Source organism: Amia ocellicauda, chromosome 3 (assembly GCF_036373705.1).
Source record: "Amia ocellicauda isolate fAmiCal2 chromosome 3, fAmiCal2.hap1, whole genome shotgun sequence".
In the NCBI taxonomy this organism is placed as follows: Eukaryota; Metazoa; Chordata; class Actinopteri; order Amiiformes; family Amiidae; genus Amia; species Amia ocellicauda.
The window spans coordinates 19,461,322-19,487,211 of NC_089852.1; the positions used below are offsets into that span (position 1 = coordinate 19,461,322).

The 25,890-nt window shown below is 37.1% G+C and overlaps 1 protein-coding gene across 1 annotated transcript in view; it reads left to right on the forward strand.

Annotated features, from left to right (window-relative positions):
• The first annotated feature begins 2,323 nt into the window (after positions 1 to 2,323).
• lhfpl4a (LHFPL tetraspan subfamily member 4a) overlaps positions 2,324 to 25,890 on the forward strand; it is a 126,432-nt gene continuing 102,865 nt past the window's right edge. The window contains exon 1 of the mRNA XM_066698382.1: positions 2,324 to 3,377. Coding sequence (XP_066554479.1) covers positions 2,972 to 3,377 — 406 coding nt within the window. The 5' untranslated portion in view covers positions 2,324 to 2,971. The remainder of the gene's footprint in view (positions 3,378 to 25,890) is intronic.

The window sequence follows — 25,890 nt, forward strand, 5'->3', positions numbered from 1 at the left end:
CAGCTACAACATTAACAATGTCTACACTGATCAATTTGATGTTATTTTAATGGACAAAAAAAAATCTAAGTGACCCCAAACGTTTGAACTGAGCTCTCAATTACTTAATTTAACCCTAAAGGAACCAACATTTTATCAGTAACACAGTTTAAATGTAATACAATTATTTGTTTAAGTAATTGATATCTAGGTTGGAACAAAAACAACAGAGTAGGGGGGTCCTCCTGGACCAGGATTGGGAACCCCTGCTTTAATAAACTAAAATGTCCCAGTGCTCACAGAGCTTTCCCACAGTTTCTCATCCTCTGTTAGATGTTGGGTCTTTAAAGGTCAAAAACATATAGGCTTAATTGCATGCAACTACCCAAGTACTAATTAATTAGTTAACATGTGTATATTCAAAGCCCCGATGCGTTTGCTTTCAAAGTCCATCACAGTATGTACAAAATGTTGCAAATAAATACTAAGTTAAATGACATGTAACACTCAACACCTGGTTGAAACTTAAGTGAAATCATCAAGAAAAACATTAGAACATAAGAAAGTTTACAAACGAGAGGAGGCCATTTGACCCATCATGCTCGTTTGGTGTCCATTGATGACTTTAGTAGTTTCACAACACCAATTTGTGTTGGGGAGGGGGAATGTGATTTGATTTGATTTTGGCTTACTCTCTTGGCTATGGGAATGATGGTCTGGAGCCGCATGGGGGCCATGGCGAAAAGGGTTGTGGCTGTGAGGGCCACAGCTGAAGAGGGTTGCACAAGGACCCCTGGTAATTAGTGCCATTGGCGATGGGGGCCAGATGAGGGCCCCTGGCAATAAGTGGTGCTGGTGATGGGGGCTGCATGAGGGCTGCAGGCGATGGCAGGCAGCATGGTGGGGGTGGGAGAACACCATGCAGGGCTCTGGGAGGGTAGGGAGACAACGGAAGCCAAATGGGGCTGCAGGGGGGCCCTGGGCAACCAAACGAGGCTAGGGGTGGGGCAGGGAAAAAAGGGCTGAAGGAAGGACTGAGACTGCATCAGGAGGGGACGACTGACATCCAGATGGTGGTGCAGGCCATGTGTCACTGAGTTTACCTGTGCAGAGGAAAAGACCAGAGGCAGGGGAAGATGACGAGAACGTGGGTTCACGGGGTATTTATACTCTTTAAACGGAAGCGAGTGTGATGACATCGGAGTTGTTTACTCCGGAAAATAATGCATAAATTCCACTAAGTGATCCAAGGATCAACTTCAGTCTATTTTTGAATGTTCACAAATTGTCGGCTTCAACCACATTGCTGGGGAGTTCGTTGTGTCTCCTATTTTCTGTCTTTAATGCCTTTAAGCACAATTTCCATTTGTGTTCACGGGTCCGTGTGTCCCTGCAGATCTGGAACAGCTCCTCTGGTTTGATGTGTCTTTATGAATGTTGAGTGTAATCATTATTTTCTAAAAAAAAAAAGTCTGTCTACATTTTATTTGATTAACGCGGCACAAACGTTACAGCCCTATAGTATAGTACTAATTAGCAGTATTCTTGCATATATTTACAATTAAGCGTGTATTTTCACCAAAGCAACGAGTTAAAATCTGACCCTGCAGAGTTCACATCTGTAAATATATCATCTTTGGGGGCCGTCGTCACGGACGATATACTATTGGCTTTCTGTATTGTTTGAATCTTACCAGAACACTGCTTGTGACGTCCGCGGCAGAGACGATCAGTGGCTTAATATCTACGTCATGTTCCCCGTGCCTTGATCTTGCTGTATTTGTTTATCAATAATAAAAACATTAGTTTTAGAATTTCCATGTATTCAGCACATTATTTCGATTAAATGCATAATTACAACAGTAATGACACGATTACTAATTCTTGTTGATATGATTATGATTACGATTGAAGTGATCACCATTAATAATTATAATACCCTTAACTCCATAGTTCAGTTTATTATTTTTAATAATAATAATAATAATAATAATAATAATAATCATAGAAAATGTTGAGTGGCGTCGTTGGTGCTTGGGGATTGTTGTGTGAAGTGCAAATTGTTTTATTAAACCAGAGCAACATTGTTTACACTTACATTAAGTGGTTATACATCATAAGCATATCACCACGATTGCGAAATCAAATTATTTTGGTTAACTGGAGAAACAAGAGGGTGCTGTGGGAAAAGTCGAAATAATACACTCACTTAAAAAACACAAGCATCCTTGAGGGAATATTTTAATATAAATTTCTGCAATGTACGGGGACGCGCCGTCAACATCTCAACATCGTCGGGAACGCGCGGAGGAAAGATAGGGAAGCAGAAATCACAATCATGGAGTCCCAGCAGCAGGCAGCAGCAGCAGCAGCGCAGTCCGGGAGTGTCCACATCTGCAATTCTTTTAGAACCGAAATCCATCACATCCACTGATCTCTGCGAGCGGGTTCACACGGATGTCCCGATTTTGGGCCAGATACCTATTTGCTAGCGGAAGATTGAATTTACTGTACGAGGCAAAACCTCCCTCATCTGTCCTGGCTTTTCGATGGGAGGCGAAGCAATCTTGTTTATAGACATACACTACTAAAAGGAGAAGAAAAAGAAGCAAAGAGGATCTGTTGGTGTAAATGTGAAATAATGTTTTTTTATATGAAGAGTTAGATTGCTTGCGCTGCTTCTTTGGCTTTTTTTCTTTTTCTTTTTTTTTTGTCGTTTTGTTTTTTTCACCCATCGCACAAGATTCAACTTACCATTGATTCACATCTTTATATTACCAGCATCAAAAGCAATCGTGTGGAACAAATAATCTGCTCCTAATATGCAGTAATAGTAAAACTGACCTTCACATCATTGGAGACTGCTGCTTTTCATTTTCTTCTTCTTCTTCTCCTCCTCCTCCTCCTCCTCCTCCTCCTTCTTCTTCTTCTTCTTTATACCATTACAGTACAACGCGAAATCAGAGGAAAAAGACGAGGATAAAAAGGAAAGATGCTGCCTTCACAAGAAGCCTCCAAGATTTACCATGACAACTACATGCGAAACTCCAGGGCCATTGGCGTGCTGTGGGCGATCTTTACCATATGCTTTGCTATCATAAACGTGGTCGTTTTTATTCAGCCCTACTGGGTCGGGGACAGTGTCAACACCCCGAGACCCGGCTACTTCGGCTTGTTTCACTTCTGTGTGGGAAGCGAGGACTCGAACCGGGAGTTAATATGCGAGGGCACCTTTACAGATTTCAACTCCATCATCTCCAGCGCCTTCAAGGCAGCCTCGTTCTTCGTGCTGCTGTCCATGGTGCTGATTCTGAGCTGCATCGCCTGCTTCGCGCTCTTCTTCTTCTGTAACACAGCGACGGTGTACAAGACGTGTGCGTGGATGCAGCTGCTGTGTGGTAAGAGGGCGACCGTGCCTTTTAAATCTGCTTTCCTTTTCTGGCTGTCCGCTAGAAAATTAGGGGGATCCCTTTCTCTGCTGGTAAAGTATTGAATTGTGTGCTGTGGTGGTCTCTCTGTAAAAACATAACGAATCCAATAACATGTGGAATAAGATCATAAAAGGAGTAAATTAGGGTCCTAATATAATAAAGCGCATTATACATATAAGTTGCATTCTGTATAAGTGAACCTGCTTTGCTCGCAAAAATAAATAATAATTAACGAAGATATGATTTGGCCTGTTTTATAACAAGATAATCTTAATAACATATAAGTGGCATTGTGATGCACGCTGGCCGTCAAATCACTTGTGAGAGTGCACGGCGTTGCAGCGCCGAGAATGGTATCTATTTTAAGACATTAATCACACACAGGATTCCTCGCGGGGTTCCCTACAGCTAAAGGGATTATTATTTTATATTCAGACAGGCATCAGGACAGGATATAATACAATTTGGAAAGAAATGGCGAGTGTTATTCATGGTTTGTGTTATATTACATTATTTAACTTATGTCATGAAGATTTGTCAAAGAAAATATATTTTATTAAACATAATGTATCAATGATTCCTTGGGGGAATGGGGTGCCCCAGAAACATAATCTGAACTGAATATAGTTTAAGTTTCAACAATAACGGAAATGGGTAAAAAGTACCTCGTTATTGAAAATGCATTTTACGTAGGAGGTATGTGTATAAGGTAGCCCGTTGACAGTGTGTGTTTTTGAATAACGCAGTTCTAAATATAGAAGACAGTTTCGCGCAGAAAGTCTATCTAGTATGTAACGTTTTATAATAGTCGCAGCTGCGAAAATTAAAAGGTTAATGTATTCCACAATTACAGCCCAGAGCGCTATCGTATTTCATAAAGTTGCGTTATTGTGAATCTTTCATCAAACCGTAATTCAAAAACAGCCAAATATTATGGTATTTCTTTTTCATTTTCCGTTACCAAAATAGACATGTCTATGAAAATGGAAAGAAAAGGGAATGATGGGGATATGGTAAGTTGTTATTTAAGTGTCGTGTATGACAGCGAGACACAAACCATATAATTCGTACTAAATACTATCTCTACATTTCTGTAAAACGCCGCGTATAACGAAAACAATAATTTCAAGTCAGTTTTGAATTCGGGTTTCTGTATTACCATTTATCTGCATAGAACAGGTTTCGGAATTCACATATGTCAAAGCTCACGATGTAGGCTGCTCTTAAATATCCACTGATTCTGCATTTTTGAATGTATAGCGTTGAATATAATAGAGATCTGCAGCACTTCACTATAGTTATCGATAGCGTAAATCAACAAGCACATATTAATTATGTAGAACGTTACAGAGAACTGGGATCATGTATATTTGACCTAAATAGAACATGTATCATGGTTACCAGAAACGATGAAAAATACTGAATGTTACTGTATTAGCTTTGAAATTAATTAACATTGAAACACATGTACTTGAAACTACATTAAAGGTGGAGGGCCATTTGTATGAATGTACATTATATAGCGTGAATAATTAACTGAATTGTGGTATATTACCATTTCCTACATTTGACTGAAATCCATTAAATTCCATAGCCCAAAAAACCACAACTGAGGAATTCCAATTAAAATCTAGACTATTCGCTACTACAGTGTATTTTGTAATTCATGGAGGGGATGCTTTTCACAATCTCATGATCTATTTATATCTCTACCTGATGTATGTGACAAGAAATAAACAAGTCAATATATATTATATACCAGCTTTACACACACACATGCATATAGAAAGTCTACACCACCTTGATATTTATTTCACATTTTGTTGTGTTAGTGCCTCAGAGTTTCATGCATTTAATTTATGTTTTTTTCTCCACTTATTTACACACCATACTGCACACTGTTCAGGGGAAAATGTTTTTATTGTGAAAGCAAATTATATATTAAAAATACAAAAATGAAATTATTGGGTGTCTCAAAAAATGTGCACTTAGATTTGGCAATATTTAACCATATGTCTTTACAAAACTGTTCAAGATCTGTCAGCAATCTTCAAGTCATGCCATACATTTTCGATTGGATTTAGGTCAAGGCTCTGACTGGGCCACTCCAGGACATTTACCTTTTTGTTCCTTATCCACTCCAGTGAAGCTTTGACCATGTGCTTCAGGTCTTTGTTTTGCTCCATTCATTTTCCCTTCTATCCTGACAAGTGTCACAATCCCTACTGATAAGAAACTTCCCCTTGATGCTGCCACCACCATGCTTCATTGTAGGAATGGTGTTTTTTAGTGTGATGAACTGTGTTGGGTTGAAGCCAAAAATACAACTTTTCTTTTAGGTCAAAAAGTTATTTTTAGTTTTGTCAGATCACAAAAAAATTCCACATGGCTACAGAAGTGTTTTAAAAAACAAGTGCATACTTCAAATGGGATTCAAGATGGGCATGTGGGTCAGCAAATTAATGTAATGGTGAGATGCATATGTAGAAATTGTTATATGGTTTAATTTCTGCTTCTGGTTAATTTATTTGCTAACACATTTATTGGTTTGCACATAACTTATAGGGTACTCAGTATATTGCTACTATTACTACTAATAAAATCAGACTGGATGTTTTATAATAACATGTGCAGGAAAAGACAAGCTAATGAGACCTGAAGAGGCTAGTACTATTGACTATGCATGTGTTCAGGAGCAAATTCAAGTGCCCTTTAGGGTTGAAAACATATTTGAAGCTATATATGACAATGAGAAAGATGGGTCTGTGTTAAAAGTTAATGCTTTAGATCTATATTAAATGCAACTGAATTTGTTTCAGTAAAACAAATGTTAACTAATTTAACTAAAACTCACTGTAGCATTGAGAAAGGTGTTGTTAAATCAAATACTGTAAGTATTTAAATCATAAAATAAATTATTATTTTTTCAGAGTATATAAATATAAATATGATCAATCCTTCCATTGATAATAGACTTTTTGATGCACAATCAACAGATCAAATGAAATTACATGATCCTGCAAAGTAGTTGCCTTATGAACAAATACAGTATATTAACTGTCTGTTGTAATCAAGTATTACTATATGTTAATCTCAATTACTTTCCTTTTACCATGTATATATTCAACACAATAAATGGAAGCCTTAATTATATAAGCCTGACATAAGCAGATATAATAGTTGCTACCAATTTCAATAACTTGTCTATACTATGATCTCCCCATTCATTTTAATCTCAACCTAGAAGGATAACGGCTATGTATATTTAAAATGAGGGAATGGTGGCTCCAAATAAGTGTCTCAACAGTAAATACGATGTATTTTTCTCAGCTGATGTTACATTGCATATAATAAAATATGCAATTTGGGCAAATTTGAAAGAGAAAGTTATTTCAAAGTCATAGAGGGATCAATTTCTTTTCAAATCCCAAGTGAAACTAGTTTATGATTAATCCACAACACAGGACAAGTAAGGAAGAGTATCACACATCATCAGTGTGAAAGAAAGCTTTCTTACCTTGAATTCCAGTAATACCCTAAAGTGAAGAATTTATGGAACAAAGCCCGAGGTAGTAGGAATGTCATCCATTTTGTGGGTTCCTTTGCAGTTTTACAAGCATAAAACAATGTTTTACAGTATATATACTGATCATGGTTTAAGTTGAGTTATTCATATGCTGCTTACCCAACTGTATATGTTTAATGGCTATACCATGTTGTAGTGTTTGAACTCCTCCACTTCCAGTTGGCTATGATATCTAAAACCTCACATATTTTGTTGAAGAATTAAAAAAAAGCAACTGGTCATGACATCTGATCATATTCTATTCTGTGAAAGAGTTACATAAAAAGTGCATTATTTTTAATCTTTTCTTATTTTTATTTACCCTTATATCTATGTGGGGTTTTGTTTCCAGCAGGAGCATAACTACCAAAAAGAGACTAACATTGAATGACAGAAAATGACACTGGGGAGTAAGCTTGAGTTGCACACAGTTGCATAATGCCTCTTTGATGATTATTCTGGCTTTGTTTGATCATTTTTACTTCATATCAATCAGCTTCAAGATGATTCCACATGCAAATGTGAAAAGACAAGCCAGAAAGTCACATGTGATACACATATTTTTAACAAAGTTATTAATGGGGTTCATTTCCCTAATTATTCCTCAATAAATCATTTGAACGTATCATATTTAAAACATTAAATCTAAACTATGCACTTTAGTTTATACATTTGTATGATGTCAAATAGCCATTGTGTGAAAAATCTAGTGTCAAAGAATATCAGTGGTGGATTCAGCCTTCTTGTTTGAATAGTTCCCAGTATTTTTCCAGTTACAGAAAAGGTAAATTGTGATCAACTTTTACAACATATGAAACAAAGCACTGGCATCAAGATGTTTAAGATATGTACATTGCATTCATGAGATAAAAAAAAAAAAAAAAAAAAAAGTGATGACTGATTGTCACTGTTGTGAACTGGTCTTAAGCTGCAGTTGATGATAACACACTGCTTCAGAAATGTCTGTAAAATTTAAATTTCTTTATATTGCTTACATTATGCAAATGTATATTAAAAGTCAAAAACAATCACTTTCAGGTTTCATTTCTGTACAGAGTGGATTATGGACTCTGTAACAGAAAACGCATTTGAAAATCATGATACAGTGGAAACATTTGTAGTTGTGGTGTCTTTAGCAGTTTGTAAAAGAATAAGATGGAATAAGAGTTAATAAGGAACAACATGTACCTTTGTGTCTTCAAGAAGTGGCTATAGCTCATGATAATCTTGTTAGTTGAGACAATAAGTGGTGATATGTATGCAAAAGATAGGGATGACCAGGACCAGGTTGGAGACCTTTGCATTACATAAAGCAGCATTCCAATAGCTTTCTTGCAATTATTGAAGTGCATTTTTGTTTTTGAATTTGATTAATCAGCAGCAATGTGGTTATTTACTGCTGCTTTATATTTGTTTATTTTCTATGCATAATTATACTTATGAATTAGTTAATGGTTTTAATTCATGGCAAAAAATAAATTATATATATATATATAATATATATGAAGTGCTGATAATAATGTACATATATGTAGCTTCTCCTGTCTAGTATTAACATATGTAGGATGCATGCATTCATATTTTTTGTGGGAGGTGGAAGTGTGCTAGGTGCTAGGAGTTTATGTTATTGTTGCCCGTGTCATATATTTTGTAGTCACCTTGTCAAAAGTTGTTTTAAATATATATATATATATATATATATATATATATATATATATATATATATATTTTAATATACACTCACCTAAAGGATTATTAGGAACACCTGTTCAATTTCTCATTAATGCAACTATCTAATCAACCAATCACATGGCAGTTGCTTCAATGCATTTAGGGGTGTGGTCCTGGTCAAGACAATCTCCTGAACTCCAAACTGAATGTCTGAATGGGAAAGAAAGGTGATTTAAGCAATTTTGAGCGTGGCATGGTTGTTGGTGCCAGACGGGCCGGTCTGAGTATTTCACAATCTGCTCAGTTACTGGGATTTTCACGCACAACCATTTCTAGGGTTTACAAAGAATGGTGTGAAAAGGGAAAAACATCCAGTATGCGGCAGTCCTGTGGGCGAAAATGCCTTGTTGATGCTAGAGGTCAGAGGAGAATGGGCCGACTGATTCAAGCTGATAGAAGAGCAACTTTGACTGAAATAACCACTCGTTACAACCGAGGTATGCAGCAAAGCATTTGTGAAGCCACAACACGTTCAACCTTGAGGCGGATGGGCTACAACAGCAGAAGACCCCACCGGGTACCACTCATCTCCACTACAAATAGGAAAAAGAGGCTAAAATTTGCACAAGCTCACCAAAATTGGACAGTTGAAGACTGGAAAAATGTTGCCTGGTCTGATGAGTCTCGATTTCTGTTGAGACATTCAGATGGTAGAGTCAGAATTTGGCGTAAACAGAATGAGAACATGGATCCATCATGCCTTGTTACCACTGTGCAGGCTGGTGGGGGTGGTGTAATGGTGTGGGGGATGTTTTCTTGGCACACTTTAGGCCCCTTAGTGCCAATTGGGCATCGTTTAAATGCCACGGCCTACCTGAGCATTGTTTCTGACCATGTCCATCCCTTTATGACCACCATGTACCCATCCTCTGATGGCTACTTCCAGCAGGATAATGCACCATGTCACAAAGGTCGAATCATTTCAAATTGGTTTCTTGAACATGACAATGAGTTCACTGTACTAAACTGGCCCCCACAGTCACCAGATCTCAACCCAATAGAGCATCTTTGGGATGTGGTGGAACGGGAGCTTCGTGCCCTGGATGTGCATCCCACAAATCTCCATCAACTGCAAGATGCTATCCTATCAATATGGGCCAACATTTCTAAAGAATGCTTTCAGCACCTTGTTGAATCAATGCCACGTAGAATTAAGGCAGTTCTGAAGGCGAAAGGGGGTCAAACACAGTATTAGTATGGTGTTCCTAATAATCCTTTAGGTAAGTGTATATTGTTAATGGCAGTAAAACATAATAAATATTCTTAGATATCTGTGGAGATGTGCAGTGAGGTTGAATATGCAGGGAGACCAGTGTGAACATATTGTGGTCAGAAAGGAAAGGTATAACCTACATATAGTGGTGAGAGAAAGTTGGTGAACCCCTTGTATTCCTGCATTACTTTCACCTAAAACGTGATCTGATCCTGATAATAGATAAAGAGAATCTGATTAAATAACACACAAAAATGTTACTTTTTCATGTCTTTATTGAACACATTAATCTAACATTCACTGTCTTTTTGACTGGGAGATGGCACTACAATATTTTATAACATCATAATCATATTGATTTTGTTATTATTATTCATTACTATATTTGTCGAGTGTTTTTTTTACTTATGGTTTCCCTGCAACTCATCATATATGATTTTATGTTTTATTACATTTTCCTCAATTTGCAAATGATTTCGACCACTTTGAAGTTGTCAATACAAAGTGGACTTTAGTGAAATTAATTCATCAATAAAGTTTGTTATATTTGGTACAGAGATGTGAAACCACTCCCAGCAAAATGGAACCAGCAAAAGAGCCAGATTGTTGACACAAATATGGCATATTTTGATACTGGGATTTAGTATTTTGTAATGATCATTGTTCCACCACTGTAGCTACATAAATTTTAAGGCATGTTTTGATATTATGTTGTACACATTCTTGTTGGTTTCTAAGAGTGTTTGGTTGTGCATAACAAAACATAAGAACATAAGAGTTTACAAATGAGAGGAGGCCATTTGACCCATCATGCTCATTTGGTGTCCATTAATAACTAAGTGATCCAAGGATCCTATCCAGTCTATTTTTTAATGTTCCCAAATTTTCAGCATCTGCCACATTGCTGGGGAGTTTATTCCAGATTGAGACGACTCTCTGTGTGAAGAAGTGTCTCCTGTTTTCCATCTTGAATGCCTTGAAGTCCAATTTCCATTTGTGTCCCCGGGTGCGCGTGTCCCTGCTGATCTGGAAAAGCTCCTCTGGTTTGATGTGGTCAATGCCTTTCATGATCTTGAAGACTTTAATCAAGTCCCCACATAGTCTCCTCTGTTCCAGGGTGAAAAGGTTCAGTTCCTCAGTCTCTCAGTAGGACATTCCCTTCAGACTTGGAGTAAGTCTGGTTTTTCTCCTCTGAACTGCCTCTAGAGCAGCGATATCTTTCTTGAAGTGTGGAGCCCAGAACTGTACACAGCATTCCAGATGAGCTCTAACTAGTGCATTGTACAGTCTGAACATTACTTCCCTTGTTCTAAATTCTACACTTTTGACAATATACCCTATTGTATATATACACTCACCTAAAGGATTATTAGGAACACCTGTTCAATTTCTCATTAATGCAATTATCTAACCAACCAATCACATGGCAGTTGCTTCAATGCATTTAGGGGTGTGGTCCTGGTCAAGACAATCTCCTGAACTCCAAATTGAATGTCTGAATGGGAAAGAAAGGTGATTTAAGCAATTTTTAGCGTGGCATGGTTGTTTGTGCCAGACGGGCCGGTCTGAGTATTTCACAATCTGCTCAGATACTGGGATTTTCACGCACAACCATTTCTAGGGTTTACAAAGAATGGTGTGAAAAGGGAAAAACATCCAGTATGCGGCAGTCCTGTGGGCGAAAATGCCTTGTTGATGCTAGAGGTCAGAGGAGAATGGGCCGACTGATTCAAGCTGATAGAAGAGCAGCTTTGACTGAAATAACCACTCGTTACAACCGAGGTATGCAGCAAAGCATTTGTGAAGCCACAACACGTACAACCTTGAGGCGGATGGGCTACAACAGCAGAAGACCCCACCGGGTACCACTCATCTCCACTACAAATAGGAAAAAGAGGCTACAATTTGCACAAGCTCACCAAAATTGGACAGTTGAAGACTGGAAAAATGTTGCCTGGTCTGATGAGTCTCGATTTCTGTTGAGACATTCAGATGGTAGAGTCAGAATTTGGCGTAAACAGAATGAGAACATGGATCCATCATGCCTTGTTACCACTGTGCAGGCTGCTGGTGGTGGTGTAATGGTGGGGGGGATGTTTTCTTGGCACACTTTAGGCCCCTTAGTGCCAATTGGGCATCGTTTAAATGCCACGGCCTACCTGAGCATTGTTTCTGACCATGTCCATCCCTTTATGACCACCATGTACCCATCCTCTGATGGCTACTTCCAGCAGGATAATGCACCATGTCACAAAGGTCGAATCATTTCAAATTGGTTTCTTGAACATGACAATGAGTTCACTGTACTAAACTGGCCCCCACAGTCACCAGATCTCAACCCAATAGAGCATCTTTGGGATGTGGTGGAACGGGAGCTTCGTGCCCTGGATGTGCATCCCACAAATCTCCATCAACTGCAAGATGCTATCCTATCAATATGGGCCAACATTTCTAAAGAATGCTTTCAGCACCTTGTTGAATCAATGCCACGTAGAATTAAGGCAGTTCTGAAGGCGAAAGGGGGTCAAACACAATATTAGTATGGTGTTCCTAATAATCCTTTAGGTGAGTGTATACATATACACATCCTGTTTGCCTTTTTTATTGCTTCCCCACATTGTTTGGATGGAGAAAGTGTGGAGTCCATGTAGACTCCTAGGTCTTTCTCATGCGTTACTTCATCTAGTTCTATTTCTCCCATAGTGTAATTATAGTGGACATTTTTGTTACCTGTATGTAATACCTTGCACTTGTCCACATTGAATTTCATCTGCCAGGTGTCATCCCACAACTGAATATTATCTAAGTCCCTTTGAATAACCTGTGCTGCCGAGATTGTATGTGCTGAGCCACCTATTTTAGTATCATCTGCAAATTTGACAAGTTTGCTAACTATCCCAGAGTCCAGATCATTAATATAGATTCGAAAAAGCAAAGGCCCTAGTACTGATCCCTGTGGAACTCCACTAAAAACCTCACTCCAGTTAGAAGGGACTCCTCTAATCGACACCCTCTGTTTCCTATACATCAACCAGTTCATAATCCATCTACTTACATTACCCTGAATGCCTACAGCTCCCAATTTGAGGATCAGTCTTTGGTGTGGAACCTTATCAAAAGCTTTCTGGCAATCTAAGTATATCATATGCCTTGGGCTTCAAGGCATTCAAAATGGAAAACAGGAGACACTTCTTTACACAGAGAGTTGTCACAATCCGGAATAAACTACCCAGCGATGTGGTAGAAGCTGAAAGTTTGGGAACATTTAAAAATAGACTGGATAGGATCCTTGGATCACTTAGATATTAATGAACACCAAACGAGCACGATGGGTCGAATGGCCTCCTCTCGTTTGTAAACTTTCTTATGTTCTTATGTTCTTATATGCTTTCACATGATCTACAGCTGCAGTTGCATGTTAAAAACATTCTAATAAATTAGTAAGACATGATCTGCCTCATCTAAACCCATGTTGACTGTCTCCAAGAATATGGTTTTCATTAAGATGCTACTCTGTTTTCTGTCTGATAATTTTTTCCAACATTTTACAAGTAATTCAGGTGAGACTGATTGGTCTGTAATTTCCTGGCTTTTTGTCCCCTTTCTTGTGGATTGGCATGACATTAGCCATCTTCCAGTCAGTCGGCACATCCCCTGTTCTAAGTGTCATTTGGAATATTTTAGATGGCTGCCTATAAATAATTTCCCCCATTTCTTTAAGTACTGCTGGAAATATACCATCTGGCCAGGTGATTTGTTTGTTTTTAATTCTGCTAGTCCCTTTAGTACCTCCTCCTCATTTATCCTGATCTCTCTTAGGGTTTGACTGGACTGATTGTTAACCTGTGGCATGTTATCCTTTTTTTCTTTTGTAAAAACCTCTGTGAAATACTTATTTAGAACATTTGCCACATTTTGTTCATTTTCCAAGATACTTCAATTTTTGCCCTTTATCTGTTTCACTTCCTCCTTTATTGACCTCTTGCTGTTGTAGTATTGAAAAAAGCTCTTTGCACTAGTTTTAGCTCCAAGAGTTATATTTCTTTCTACTTCCTTCTTTGCTTTCCTGATGCCTTTCTATGGGCTCAAATTAGCGCCATAAGTATCGCATTAAAAAAAATATATATCGCATTCAAAAAAATATATTGTAAACAAATAAAAACTTGAGAAAAAATTGATGTTGAGATCAAAAATAAAAAAATCGAATGCAACATTTATAGAATTGTAAACAAAAAAAATGTATTGAAAGCAAAAAAAAAAAAAAACGATAGCAAAACTCGCCTGCAGTCCTTGTCTTTGCTTGCAATGCTGCAATTTTTGCTTTCACTGCCAGTTTCTTTGCTTTCGATTTTTTTTTTTCATTTACGAATTTTGGCACTGTTTAGTCGTGAGGGCGGTGAACAACCCAGTCTGGATGCATAGATGGTAAATTTATTTATTTAACATGCCAGGCCTGGAAGGGGCCTGACATGGAAGCACTCTACCTCAGCAGAGACTTATTGAACAGCACATGTGGTCAGCCTTATATACATTGCAGGACATGTGGATCTGTGGCCGGGGTCTGCCAGAGTGTTATCTCGAGGTCAGATTTCTGACCCTTGTAATCTTCATGGTAGTCTTCCTCGGAAGAGGTGTGGGATCCAAAGAACAGATGTCTTCCTTTGATATACTAGGAAAGGTCCGATCCCAATGATCTTATTTAACAACTGTCAATCGCTCATTAACAAAAACAGTTTCTGCCTATCTGGAGAAAAGATTAAGTCCACAAACAGACTTTTTAACAAACAGCTGTGGGCCCCCACTTTCTCTGCAGTTTGATATTTTCTATTATTGACAGGAATGTCTAGAGGGTATGCCCTGGACAACTTGCAAAATGGTTGTTGCTACCATAATACATTTACTTTGCTTGGTCTGCATATTATTATCAATATAAAACATTATATAATTATCACAAAACACTTTCTTCAGCTTTCCTATACAGAGTCTTCATTCCCTCCTGTTTGGCAATAGAGCAAAGCGAAAAGAAGCTAAAAGAATCGTGTTTGTCAGTTACAATAATTTCTTCCTCCTGAGGGGCAGGTGGTATAGTGCTGCGTTTTCAGCTCCCATCCATCCCAACCTGCCACCTACGAGGTGTGTATGTATGTACGGCGAGGTGTTCAAATAATCAGGGGATAGGAATGTCTTTTTCTTTGCCTGGTCAGGCAAACAATTATGTCATAACTACACCTTATCGAATATTGAGCTCTCTTATGGAAATTGCAGTGGCCACCTACAATTTCCTGGAGCTTTACCGTGCATCTCAAATTATGTTTCATCCTGCCTCAGGTCAAAAAGGTCAATCCCCAGTTACATAATACATACATTTTTTGCATCTAAGAGAGTACAAAAGTCAGCAAAATGTTATTTCTACAAATTCAGTTATTCACATATATTTCTGTTGCATTTTAATTTATAAACATTGTACATTCTACAAATCTCAAGAGAAGGGCAATGGACTTTTTCTTACTTCATGACTCTTATTCTATTAATTTGAATAATTTGACATCTCCACCAAAAGTACATTATAAATTAACTATGAATACAAGAATATATGTTACTGCGGATGTCATTTGAGCTGTTTCACAATGTATTGCAGATTCCTATAATCTGGAAAACCTTTAATTTCCGTATTTTAACTTATTTCTCCATTAAGTTAACCATCACTTCAGCGTTGTGGACCTCAACATCGGTCTGTTCAAGATGCCATGAGGCTGTCTTTAAAGCCACGCCCTCGGCCTACTGTGTCTCAACGAGAACACCAGCGTCTTCTCCATATGCACCTCTGCCACTAACTCTGGCCCTAGCGTACAAGAATTTCCTTGCATAACATAGGACTTAGTCTTCAGCGGGATTTACAGGGAGGTGTGGATCCTGGGTCTCCATTGGTCCAGTAGGTTTGAGTGACGGTTCTTCCTGACCCAATCAGTGAGCAGGGTGGGCTGGTCTGACAGTCACCTCTCTGCAACACATCTGACTTCACTGCTGACTGATCCAGACTGAGTGGTGGACAACCGCTTTCTACATATTACATGTGTTTATTTCATACAGCCTTTATTCGCATCTTTATCAATGGCGCCAGTAATTTTGTAGGTGATATATATAGTGTGTGTGTGTGCATGTATGTATGTATGTGTGTGTTCGTTTCTTACCTAAACATAAACTGGGACATCACATGCTTTTAATGAATACGATGCCCCTCCATTTGCCTCTTGCTAAATGACGTGATCTACATCAGTCTGGCGCTGTGTTATCTGAGCAGCTGAATTAAAGTGCTCTGCACGTTACATTAATATGAACATGATATTAAACATGTTACTGTGCACATAGCCGGTGAGTCCTGTGTTTTGTTTCAGTGCTGTATATTTGGGCTCAAATGGCGGTGGGATCCAGTGATTGTGCAGCTCTTGACTGCAGGTCTCTGCGCACACAGGGTGTTCAATGAGTCGCTGAATCGGCGCTGCTGTTGACACCGAGACAGTCGAGTCCCATCACAAACAGAGATCACCCAGACCAGCCCACCCTGCTCACTGATTGGGTTAGGAAGACCCGTCACTCAAACCTGCTGGACCAATGGAGACCCAGGATCCACGCCTCCCTGTAAATCCCGCCCTCACGACAAAACAGTGCCAAAACTCATAAACGAAAAAAAATAAATTGAAAGCAAAGAAACTGGTGGCGAAAGTAAAAATTGCAGCATCGCAAGCAAAGACAGGGACTGCAGGCGTGTTTTGCTATCGTTTTTTTTGTGTGTTTTCGATACATTTTTTTTTGTTTACAATTCTATAAATTTTGCATTCGATTTTTTTATTTTTGATCTCAAGATCAATTATTTCTTAAGTTTTTTTTTTGTTTACAATTTTTTTTTTAATGAGATATATATATTTTTTAATGCGATACTTATGGCGCTAATTTGAGCCCATACCTTTCTTAAGATCTCTTTGAAGTTCAACATATTCGTTGTATTTTGTTTTGTCTCCATCCCTTTTGTACGCACTATTCAACATTTTCTTTCTCTTGATATTTTTTGCATACTTCTATTAAACCATTTTGGACAATGTTTTCTGTTCCTCAATTTGCTAAGTTTTGGTACAAATTTCTCCTGAGCCTGAAGAAGTATATTCTTAAAATATAACCAACCATTTTCAACTGAATCTGTATCGAGTGTGCTCCAGTCTACCTCTTCTAAGTGCTGCCTCATACCTTCAGGGTTTGCTTTTCTAAAATTTTAGTTCATGGTTTTAGACTTTGTCCTTGTTTTTTGAAAGTATGCCTCAAAGCTAACCATATTGTGATCACAGTTTGCCATTCATTCTCTAACTAAACTGTGTGTATCATTTCAACTTGTATTCATCCCTATCATTTCTGTAAGCCATGTTTCTGTCACTCCTACACAACACAATAGTCACACGCCAGCACTGCGGCTTCTAGGTCTAACATCTTGTTCCTTATACTCCTGGCACTGAGGTACAAACATTTCAGGACTTTCCTACTAGCAGTTTCATGTTTTTTTCCTTATTGGAACATCTCCAATTGTCAGAACTCCCTGCCCCCTGGTCCCTAGTTTAAAATATTCTCAGTTACTCTGCAAATGCATTAGCCCCCCTTCTCCATAAATCTAAAACCCTCTTCCCTACACCAAGATTTCAACCATGTGTTAAACTTTCTAATCTCTGCCTGTCTCCTTGGCCATGCACGTGGTACCGGAAGTATTTCAGAGAAAACTACCTTAGAGTTTCTGCTCTTTAGTTTCTTTCCTAATTCTTTACATTTGTCTACCTTTTCCTATGTCATTGGTTCCAATGTGGACCATGACCAGTGGATTCCCCAAGGCTTTGGCCAGTATTTTAAGGAGATCTGCAGCCTGAGCACCACGCAGGCAAGATACCTTGCTTGTCTCCTTATCACTAGAACACACTGTGTGATCTACACCTCTAAGAATCGAGTCTCCCAATATAACTACCTCCCTGTTCTGGGGAGGAGTGGACACCATGGTGCTTTGGTGCTCAACTGCCCTCCCATCACCCTCAGTGTCCAGCAGTTGGAACCTGTTGGGCATTTCTAGCTCTTGGGATGTCTCTAAGGATTGTGCGCATCCTTTTCTGTGGTTACGACCTACTGTAACCCAGCAGTTCTGTACACTTTCCTGCTCTAAGGTCTCAATTCTCCTAGGTTTTGACCTTGATCTCTAGGTTTTCAACATGCTGACAACATTCACAAATGAAACCTTCTTGGATGAGTTCAACCAGGATGGCAATCATTCTGCAAACATGACACTGCCACATGCTTCTAAATTTTGCAAGTTTTTAATTTCTTTTTTTTTCCGTCTGTTGGTTTCTGTCTTCTGGTCAACTGCTTGACATTTTTGTCACCAAGAAACAGCACAGCTCTTTCTCAACAGCAGCTTTAACTACCCTGGACAAGGGCATCTGCTAAGAAATACATAATACCCTTTTATCTACCTGCCCCCAATTCACACCTAACTGGCTCCAACTGGATCCACCTGGCACAACTCACTTAACTGAATTCCTGCTAGTCCTAGACTAAATCACCTTTCCTTTAAAATCAGGAATGCTAAGACTGCCTGAAACTAGGAACACAACAAGATCGCTGCCTCTCACCTGTACTGTCCTGTGTCTGTCAATGGCAACTTGTAAATCCTTCTCTTTCCTTCTATGCATAGGGAAAGAAAATAAACTAACAAACAAAGACACTAAAATGAAAAGTAAATTGAGAATATTAACTAACCAGTGGCAAAGCTCTGGGAAACATGTTATGTTATTCCTGTATTCAACTTTCTGGCTATACAATTAGAATGTAGTATAATGATGTTGATTAGTATAAGCTAAATTAATCTCAAGAGCTTTGCATTTTAATAAATTCACGCATTCAAATTGTCTCATGACATACACACTCCTTGTAAGGAGAAGCTGAAAGACTGGATAATTATCAGCAAACATTGCTTATGTATGTTACTTTTGAAAATGGACATATAGAACAAATATTGGTCTCTCTAAAATATCAAGATATCAACTGTTGATTGGTCAACGGGTGTTTTTTCCCCCCTCTTTCCTACCCCTTTAAGTTTATGTGTTTTTCACTCTCTTTTGCTTTTTTGGTAGGGCGAATTGGATGTTGCAAATTAGGGGCAACGATAATTGCTCAGCCTTCACAATTGTGGGAGTGATTTGGTTTGGCCTAGCACAAAATCAATGTGACACAAATGTCACCTACCATTATACAATAGGCATTAATAAAGACATTTACCAAATACTACCCCTTCTGAAACTTTCTAAACCCTTTACCAAAAATCATCCATCTAAAAAATATAGTCAACCTCTTTTCTTCTACGTGGTGCCTTGTCTGTATTAGCCTATATGAAATATGAAATATTAGCCTAAGTTCATATTCCAAGCTTTTTTTTAACAACTTGGATTTTATCCTTAACCTATATGCCTTATTATTCAACTAACAGTGTTTTCACCTTGCCTGATAAGAACTCTTTATCCCCAAAGTACTGTTACAAGTTACCAGTTTAAATGAATATTCATGAGCACTAAACTACCCTGATACATGTTTTATTTGTGATAGATGGTGACAGGAATTGGCAGCAATTGAATAAAAAGTGTGGACTTTTTATTATGAATACTATCTAATATCAGTAATACAAATATGTTGTATGTGTTCGATATTTAACGTTTATTTATCAACAGAAGCCAGGAGCAACTGGCCATCTTGGAGCACCAGGAGAATTCCCGGTGGCCTGGCACAATATAAAAAAATAAAAATACTATATATATTATCTCTTGGCCCTGGCCGTTTGACTGGGCTGGCCCAATGGTCCTGTTAAACCTTTACAGTCAATGGATATTACAATGGGCCTGGGAGACAGGGCAGGGAGAGAGACAGATAACATCGATATGACAATTCAGTATCTATTCCATAGAACTCTTGGAACAGGTTAAAGAGTGTGTGTATGTTTTGTAGCACTCTGAAAATATTACTACCTTAGTGTAGTGCACAACAATAGCTGTGATAAAGCTAGATGGTGTTATTAGTAGCAGGTATGTGAATGTGCGTGTGTCGGTGGGGCTGGGGTGGTTTAGTGTCTGCTAAGAGCTAAGAGCAATACAAAATATAGAGCATGATATATATTCAAATTTGTATTAATTATGTTACCACAAGGAAATACCACAAGTATTATTACTACTACTATTACTAAATCCACACGCTTTCTCTTATTTTTCCCCTCAGTCTATCGCAACCAAACCACGTATCCATAGTTGACTGCTCATGAATATTCATGAAATCAGTACTACGGTGATAAAGAGTTCTCAGGTGAAAACATTGGTTGTTGAAATAATAAGGCATATATGTAAGGGAGGGGTGTATCTAATAAAATCCAGGTGCAGTGTGTTCGAAATTCCAATCATTTTAAAACAAGAAGGCTTGGAATATGAAATGAGACATGTATGTATTACCTTGTATAGATATGGGGAAAATTGCCACTGGAACTCCTTGCAATCCCATCATGATTAATAAGCGGAGTTGACTATCTTGTTTAGATAGACAAAAGATTTCATTATACAACCATATTTTAAAATTATTATTATTATTATTATTATTATTATTATTATTATTATTATCATTATATCAATGAAAACATAACAATATTAAGATTTATTACATTCAAAGTGATCTGTAGAAATGAATGAAGATGATTTTATCTGAAAACTTGATCTGTCAATTTGCAGAAATTCCTTTGAAACCTTGTATTCCTTGACTAAGGCAGTTTAGAGTACTGCATTAAATTAAAATACCATTCTGCAGACTAATAAAAACAAATTGCATTAGCTGGACTCTTACAGTTTCAAGATCACAGTGATGAAAACTGACAATTAAGGGCTGAAGGCTACTTAGGCATAATCACAAAATGTCCAAAGAACTGCACAGGTTTATTAATAAGAGTAAAATATTTCTAAGTCTTTAAAAAATGTTGATTTAAGGGTGACCTAAATAACCTAATGAGAAAGGGCTCTTTAGGACCAAGTTTGGAAAATCCTAACTTAGAGAACTTTTACTACAAAAAATAAAATTATAGGTAGTCCTGGCCTAATGTTGTCTCATATAACATTATCTAGGTTTAATATTGTTACTGAATTACTACCATTACTACATTTAATGTGATTTGGCTGGTGGTCTCCAGAAGGTGCAATATCTTCTTCAAGCAGGTGGGTTTGCAGAATGCATTGCTAGGTAACTCTACTCACCCAAGTATATTTCTATGTGGAAAATGTTACCTTTGGATTTGAGGCATTAACATCAACTGAAGAATGTGTTACTGCTTTACCTTGTTGATATCCCCCACTAACATGAGTTCTAAACAACCAGGAAGGTATTACAGTGTTTCAAGCACAATGAAAGTAAAAAGTGGTCACTAAAAATCTGAGGTTTTACAGAGTTTTTAGCAGCTGAGAGAGAGCTATGGTGATGCTACACCTGCAACTTTTCTTCTCCTTACATTTTTTTTTCTGCTTATTTCTTATTATACTTATTGTTTTGCATAATTAGTAATCCACCCCCAATTACATTTTCTTATTTTTTTACATTTTCTATGAGAAAATATGTTTTGCTCACATTATTATTATTATTATTATTATTATTATTATTATTATTATTATTATTATTATTATTATTATTATTATGCTAATGTCACAAGGCAGTCCTGTAGGCCTATGGCTAATGCTAACATCAATGCTTGTGTCTTAAATGATCTAATTAGGGGGCCAAGCAATTAAGTTGCTGGGCCACCTATTGTAATTGGTTGGATTATTATTATTATTCCACCATATATTTCAAATGGCAATAAAATGAAATCTACTGGACAGACATGGTGGTAGATACCTATTGGAAGTTGTGCCACAAGAACAATGGATGTCAAACCTCACCTGTTGTGGTGCCAATACTGGATGAAGTGAGAATTATTAGGCAATATCCAATCATCTTCTTCTCCAGAACTGCTAATGGGACAGATATTTATGTTATGACCTATATTCAGATTTGTTCAAGACAAGTTTAACAGTCACATGGTTTGGCAGCCATAGTACATTGATGAAAAATGTTAAATTACTTTCTTCTCTGAAACCGTTGTGTGGAGTGAACTGAACATTTGCACACATGACCGTGGCTAATTCCTCTATCAAGTTTGAGCAAGGCAAGTTGATTAATAATATAAGATGGCCACCATGAGCAAATCAAATTATTACTTTTTACCATTAATTTCAAATGAACATGAAATATAAACTACTGAACTAAAACTCACCAAAATGGATGTCATACCTCATATGGTGTGGTGACAAAATTGGAAAAAGTGACAATTATTGAGCCCAGAATATGTCAGCCCCCTTTATAGTTTGTTTAAACTAATATACCATATTGTAGGAAGTCTGAAGTGCTCACTAAGAGGTTAGGACTATTTAGTGCTGTGTTTAGGTTGCTGCACTATGGTGTGGGAGACCAGGGTTTGAGTCTTGCTGTGTCTGTAACACAACATAATCTTACAATATGCCATATCCATACAGATATATATGACTGCCTGCAGCTCTATTGGATCTTATCTTTATGTACTAGCATTATCATATTGTAGCTATTCTGAAGACTCACTGAGAGGCCTGAGCCTTTAATGTTGCAGTAAGGTTGCTGCACTGTTGTGCTGCAGACCAGGGTTCAACTCTCACTGTGGATGGAACCTCAAATGATCTTGCTACATGCCATATACCTTATATCTATGTTGTTTTTCATATTTATTTACTAGTATTATTATATTCTAGCAATTCTGAAGGACTGTTAAAAAGGCTGGGCCATGTAGTGTTGTGGTAAGGTTGCCACACTGTGGTGTGGGAGACCCAGCTTCAAGTCATTCAAGTCATACTATGGCTGGTATGTTCAATATGCCATATCCCTGCACATATGCCTGCCCCCCTACATTGCTACTTGTAGCTATATTTTATTTATGTTTTCATTTAAACAAATTTGTATTTTAAAATTGTATTGCTGCAAGTGAAATTAATTAAGAAAAGCACTATATATGTCAATTCAATTTTTATTTTGTATAGCTCCCTTTGCAACAAATTGCCACTCTTTCAACTTCTCTGTTGCTGATGAAAAAACACTGCCAATGCTTATTGAATAAATAACATTCCTTTTAAAATCAGCTATTTATCCACAGTGTGTATTTTGTGAATACCTCCAGCTCTTCCATGTCAGTGAGCAATGACTTTTTTCTCTAACAGATTGTTTTTTTGCTTAAGGGTACCTGAATGATCAAGTTGTCATATGCTCTCAGCTCCACAGAAGCTCATTGCAGATTTCTAATTATATAAAGCTCTAATTAATAAGACAAGGTGCAAATTAATTGGACAAAGTGTGAATTAGCCACAGCCTGTTCATTTAGGTAAGAGTCTGGTCTAATTATTGGGTTGTCTATGAATAGTACAGTGTGAACTGCAAGGCATAGCTCTTTTATGAAGCCCTCATTTCTTTCTCTCACACTTCTGTCAATTATTCTTCTAAAATATGTGCCCCAAAACACTACATTCTACAGCCACTCCACCCAATCAATTATACAGTACATACAAAAAACAAATCATAGAATCTTCATACTTGCTTTGTTATTATTTACCTTTTCCGGAACTGTGTCTATTTTAATAGTAATATCTATATAAACATTAAATTATTGGTTGTAATCTATTGGTTGTTAAATATGCTATAATAAGGGAAGAAAGTGTACACCTAAACCTCATTGTTTAATGAGAACAAATTAATGAATAGGTAATTAATGTGTATGTTACATATTTGTAGTTTTATGCATGTTAAATGCAGCACATTATTATTATTATTATTATTATTATTATTATTATTATTATTATTATTATTATTATTAACATGTTAAATAATATTGATGAATATATATCAAACTTGCTGAATATTTGCTTAATTGATATACTTGAGGTAGTCAATCACTTGTTTATTAAATGTTTTTTGTTGTTTATTATACTAAAACACATTACAAATTGTAGAAAAACACAGCAAAATCATTATTATTTGTGAAGGGAATAAACACAAACCAAGCAAAGCAAAATGCATGGTAAAAGTCATAACAAAACTGCCCCCCAACAATTCTACACAAATTTAGTGGTACACTTTTTTTAAATTTCACTTCATAGAAGTATTCAGAGATAGAATCTATCTGACTGGATTTCTGTTGTAGTTATAACTTTCGTAAGGTATGGCAAACATATTCTTAGAATTATTCAGATTTTCAGAGAATAGTTGGTTATATTGTTTGAATTCTAATATTATTAGAGGTGAACCTGGAGGTATCCCATTAATTTATTTGAGGATTTTTCAGAAAGTGCAATCAATTCACAAAGTTGGGAAGTGCAATTTATTAGACTGCATCTTATTTCCACATTTCATTGCTATAAGATCCATTGGTGCCAATTGCAATTTAAACATTGTCCTTCATAACCTAGCTGCATGTTTAATTTGCCCATCCATATTAATTACTTACAATTAGAATAAAGAAATACATAGTAAAACATATTTAACCTTAATTTGTCTTCAGAAAACCATTTTTCAATTAAGAAATGTAATGTTTTTTAACTTAAGTTTAAACAAAACTTTCTCAGATAACAAAAAAGCAAATTAGCTTCATGACAAAGGTATGTTGTTTATAGGAGTTGTTCTAAATGACTACATTTTCCAAAACACCTGCTTTACTGATAAAAAAGGGATTAAGTCTTTACAAACTGATCTTTAAAAACTGCTGCACTGGGACTAAAGTTGAAGACCTTTGTATTTCAGTAATGAACTTGTCAGTCAGTCAGTTACTTGTTTTGTGCGGAGTTAAATAAAACTAATTTTATGTCATTTCTGAACTGTGACCTGGACCATCGAAAGAGTTGTCTTGAAATTTGGCCAGGCTGCGAATGAGGTAAATACAGTCCTATGCCTGATAACTTAGTGTTGCAGTGTCAGAGAATGCATGCTTTTAAAGGTATAACTTACAGATCTCACCTGTTTAGTTTTCAGTGGCACAGAAATACATCCAGACGTTTCTTAAAAAAACATACAAAGAGTGTGCTTGGACTGTGGGGTAGCTTGTTCTGGATCCCCTCTACTCATTGAATAAAGAAGGGCCTCCTTGTTTCATTGTTCAGCATGACATAATCATTGGAGTTGAATTTGTGGATCCCATTCAGGATTTGAATACCTGAATTAATGTCCCCTCTGACTGTAATCACTTATGTTTAAGTATAAATTGATTTAATGCTTTTAATTTGTCCTTGTAAGACAATCCTTTGAGACTAGGGATTACTCTAGTGACTCTTCTCTGAATACCTCTTAATATTCTAAATTAAGTCTTACTATTGCATTTTGCAGTTTTAACATGATTTCCCTCAATTACCCCCCCGCCTCTGAACAAACACTTTTCAACATTTGTAAAAATGACAAATTAAGATATAGAAGGTTTCTTCTTCAAGTTCAGTGCCACCCATTCTGCATTTGTATTGTATGTGCCTACTATCTGCATTAAGTACTTTAATTTGGTAAAGATTACATTTCATTAGTATTATTGATCCCTACTATAGAATTCATATTAGGGATTAAACACGGTACTCTTAACTGGTTCACTATGACATATATACTCTGTATTGACAGGTCTGTATGATAGAATGTAACTTTAATGACATCTGTATCTGACATCAGCTTCTTCTGCTCGACTCCCAGCCTTCTTTCTCCAGGGGATATTGCAATCATGTATAACCCTCTTTTCTGAACACAGCACACATGCATTTCAAGAAATCAAATGTGACACCTCAGTTATTTCTTTTCAGAGTTTTGTTATGCCCCATTAAGCAGGAGAGAAA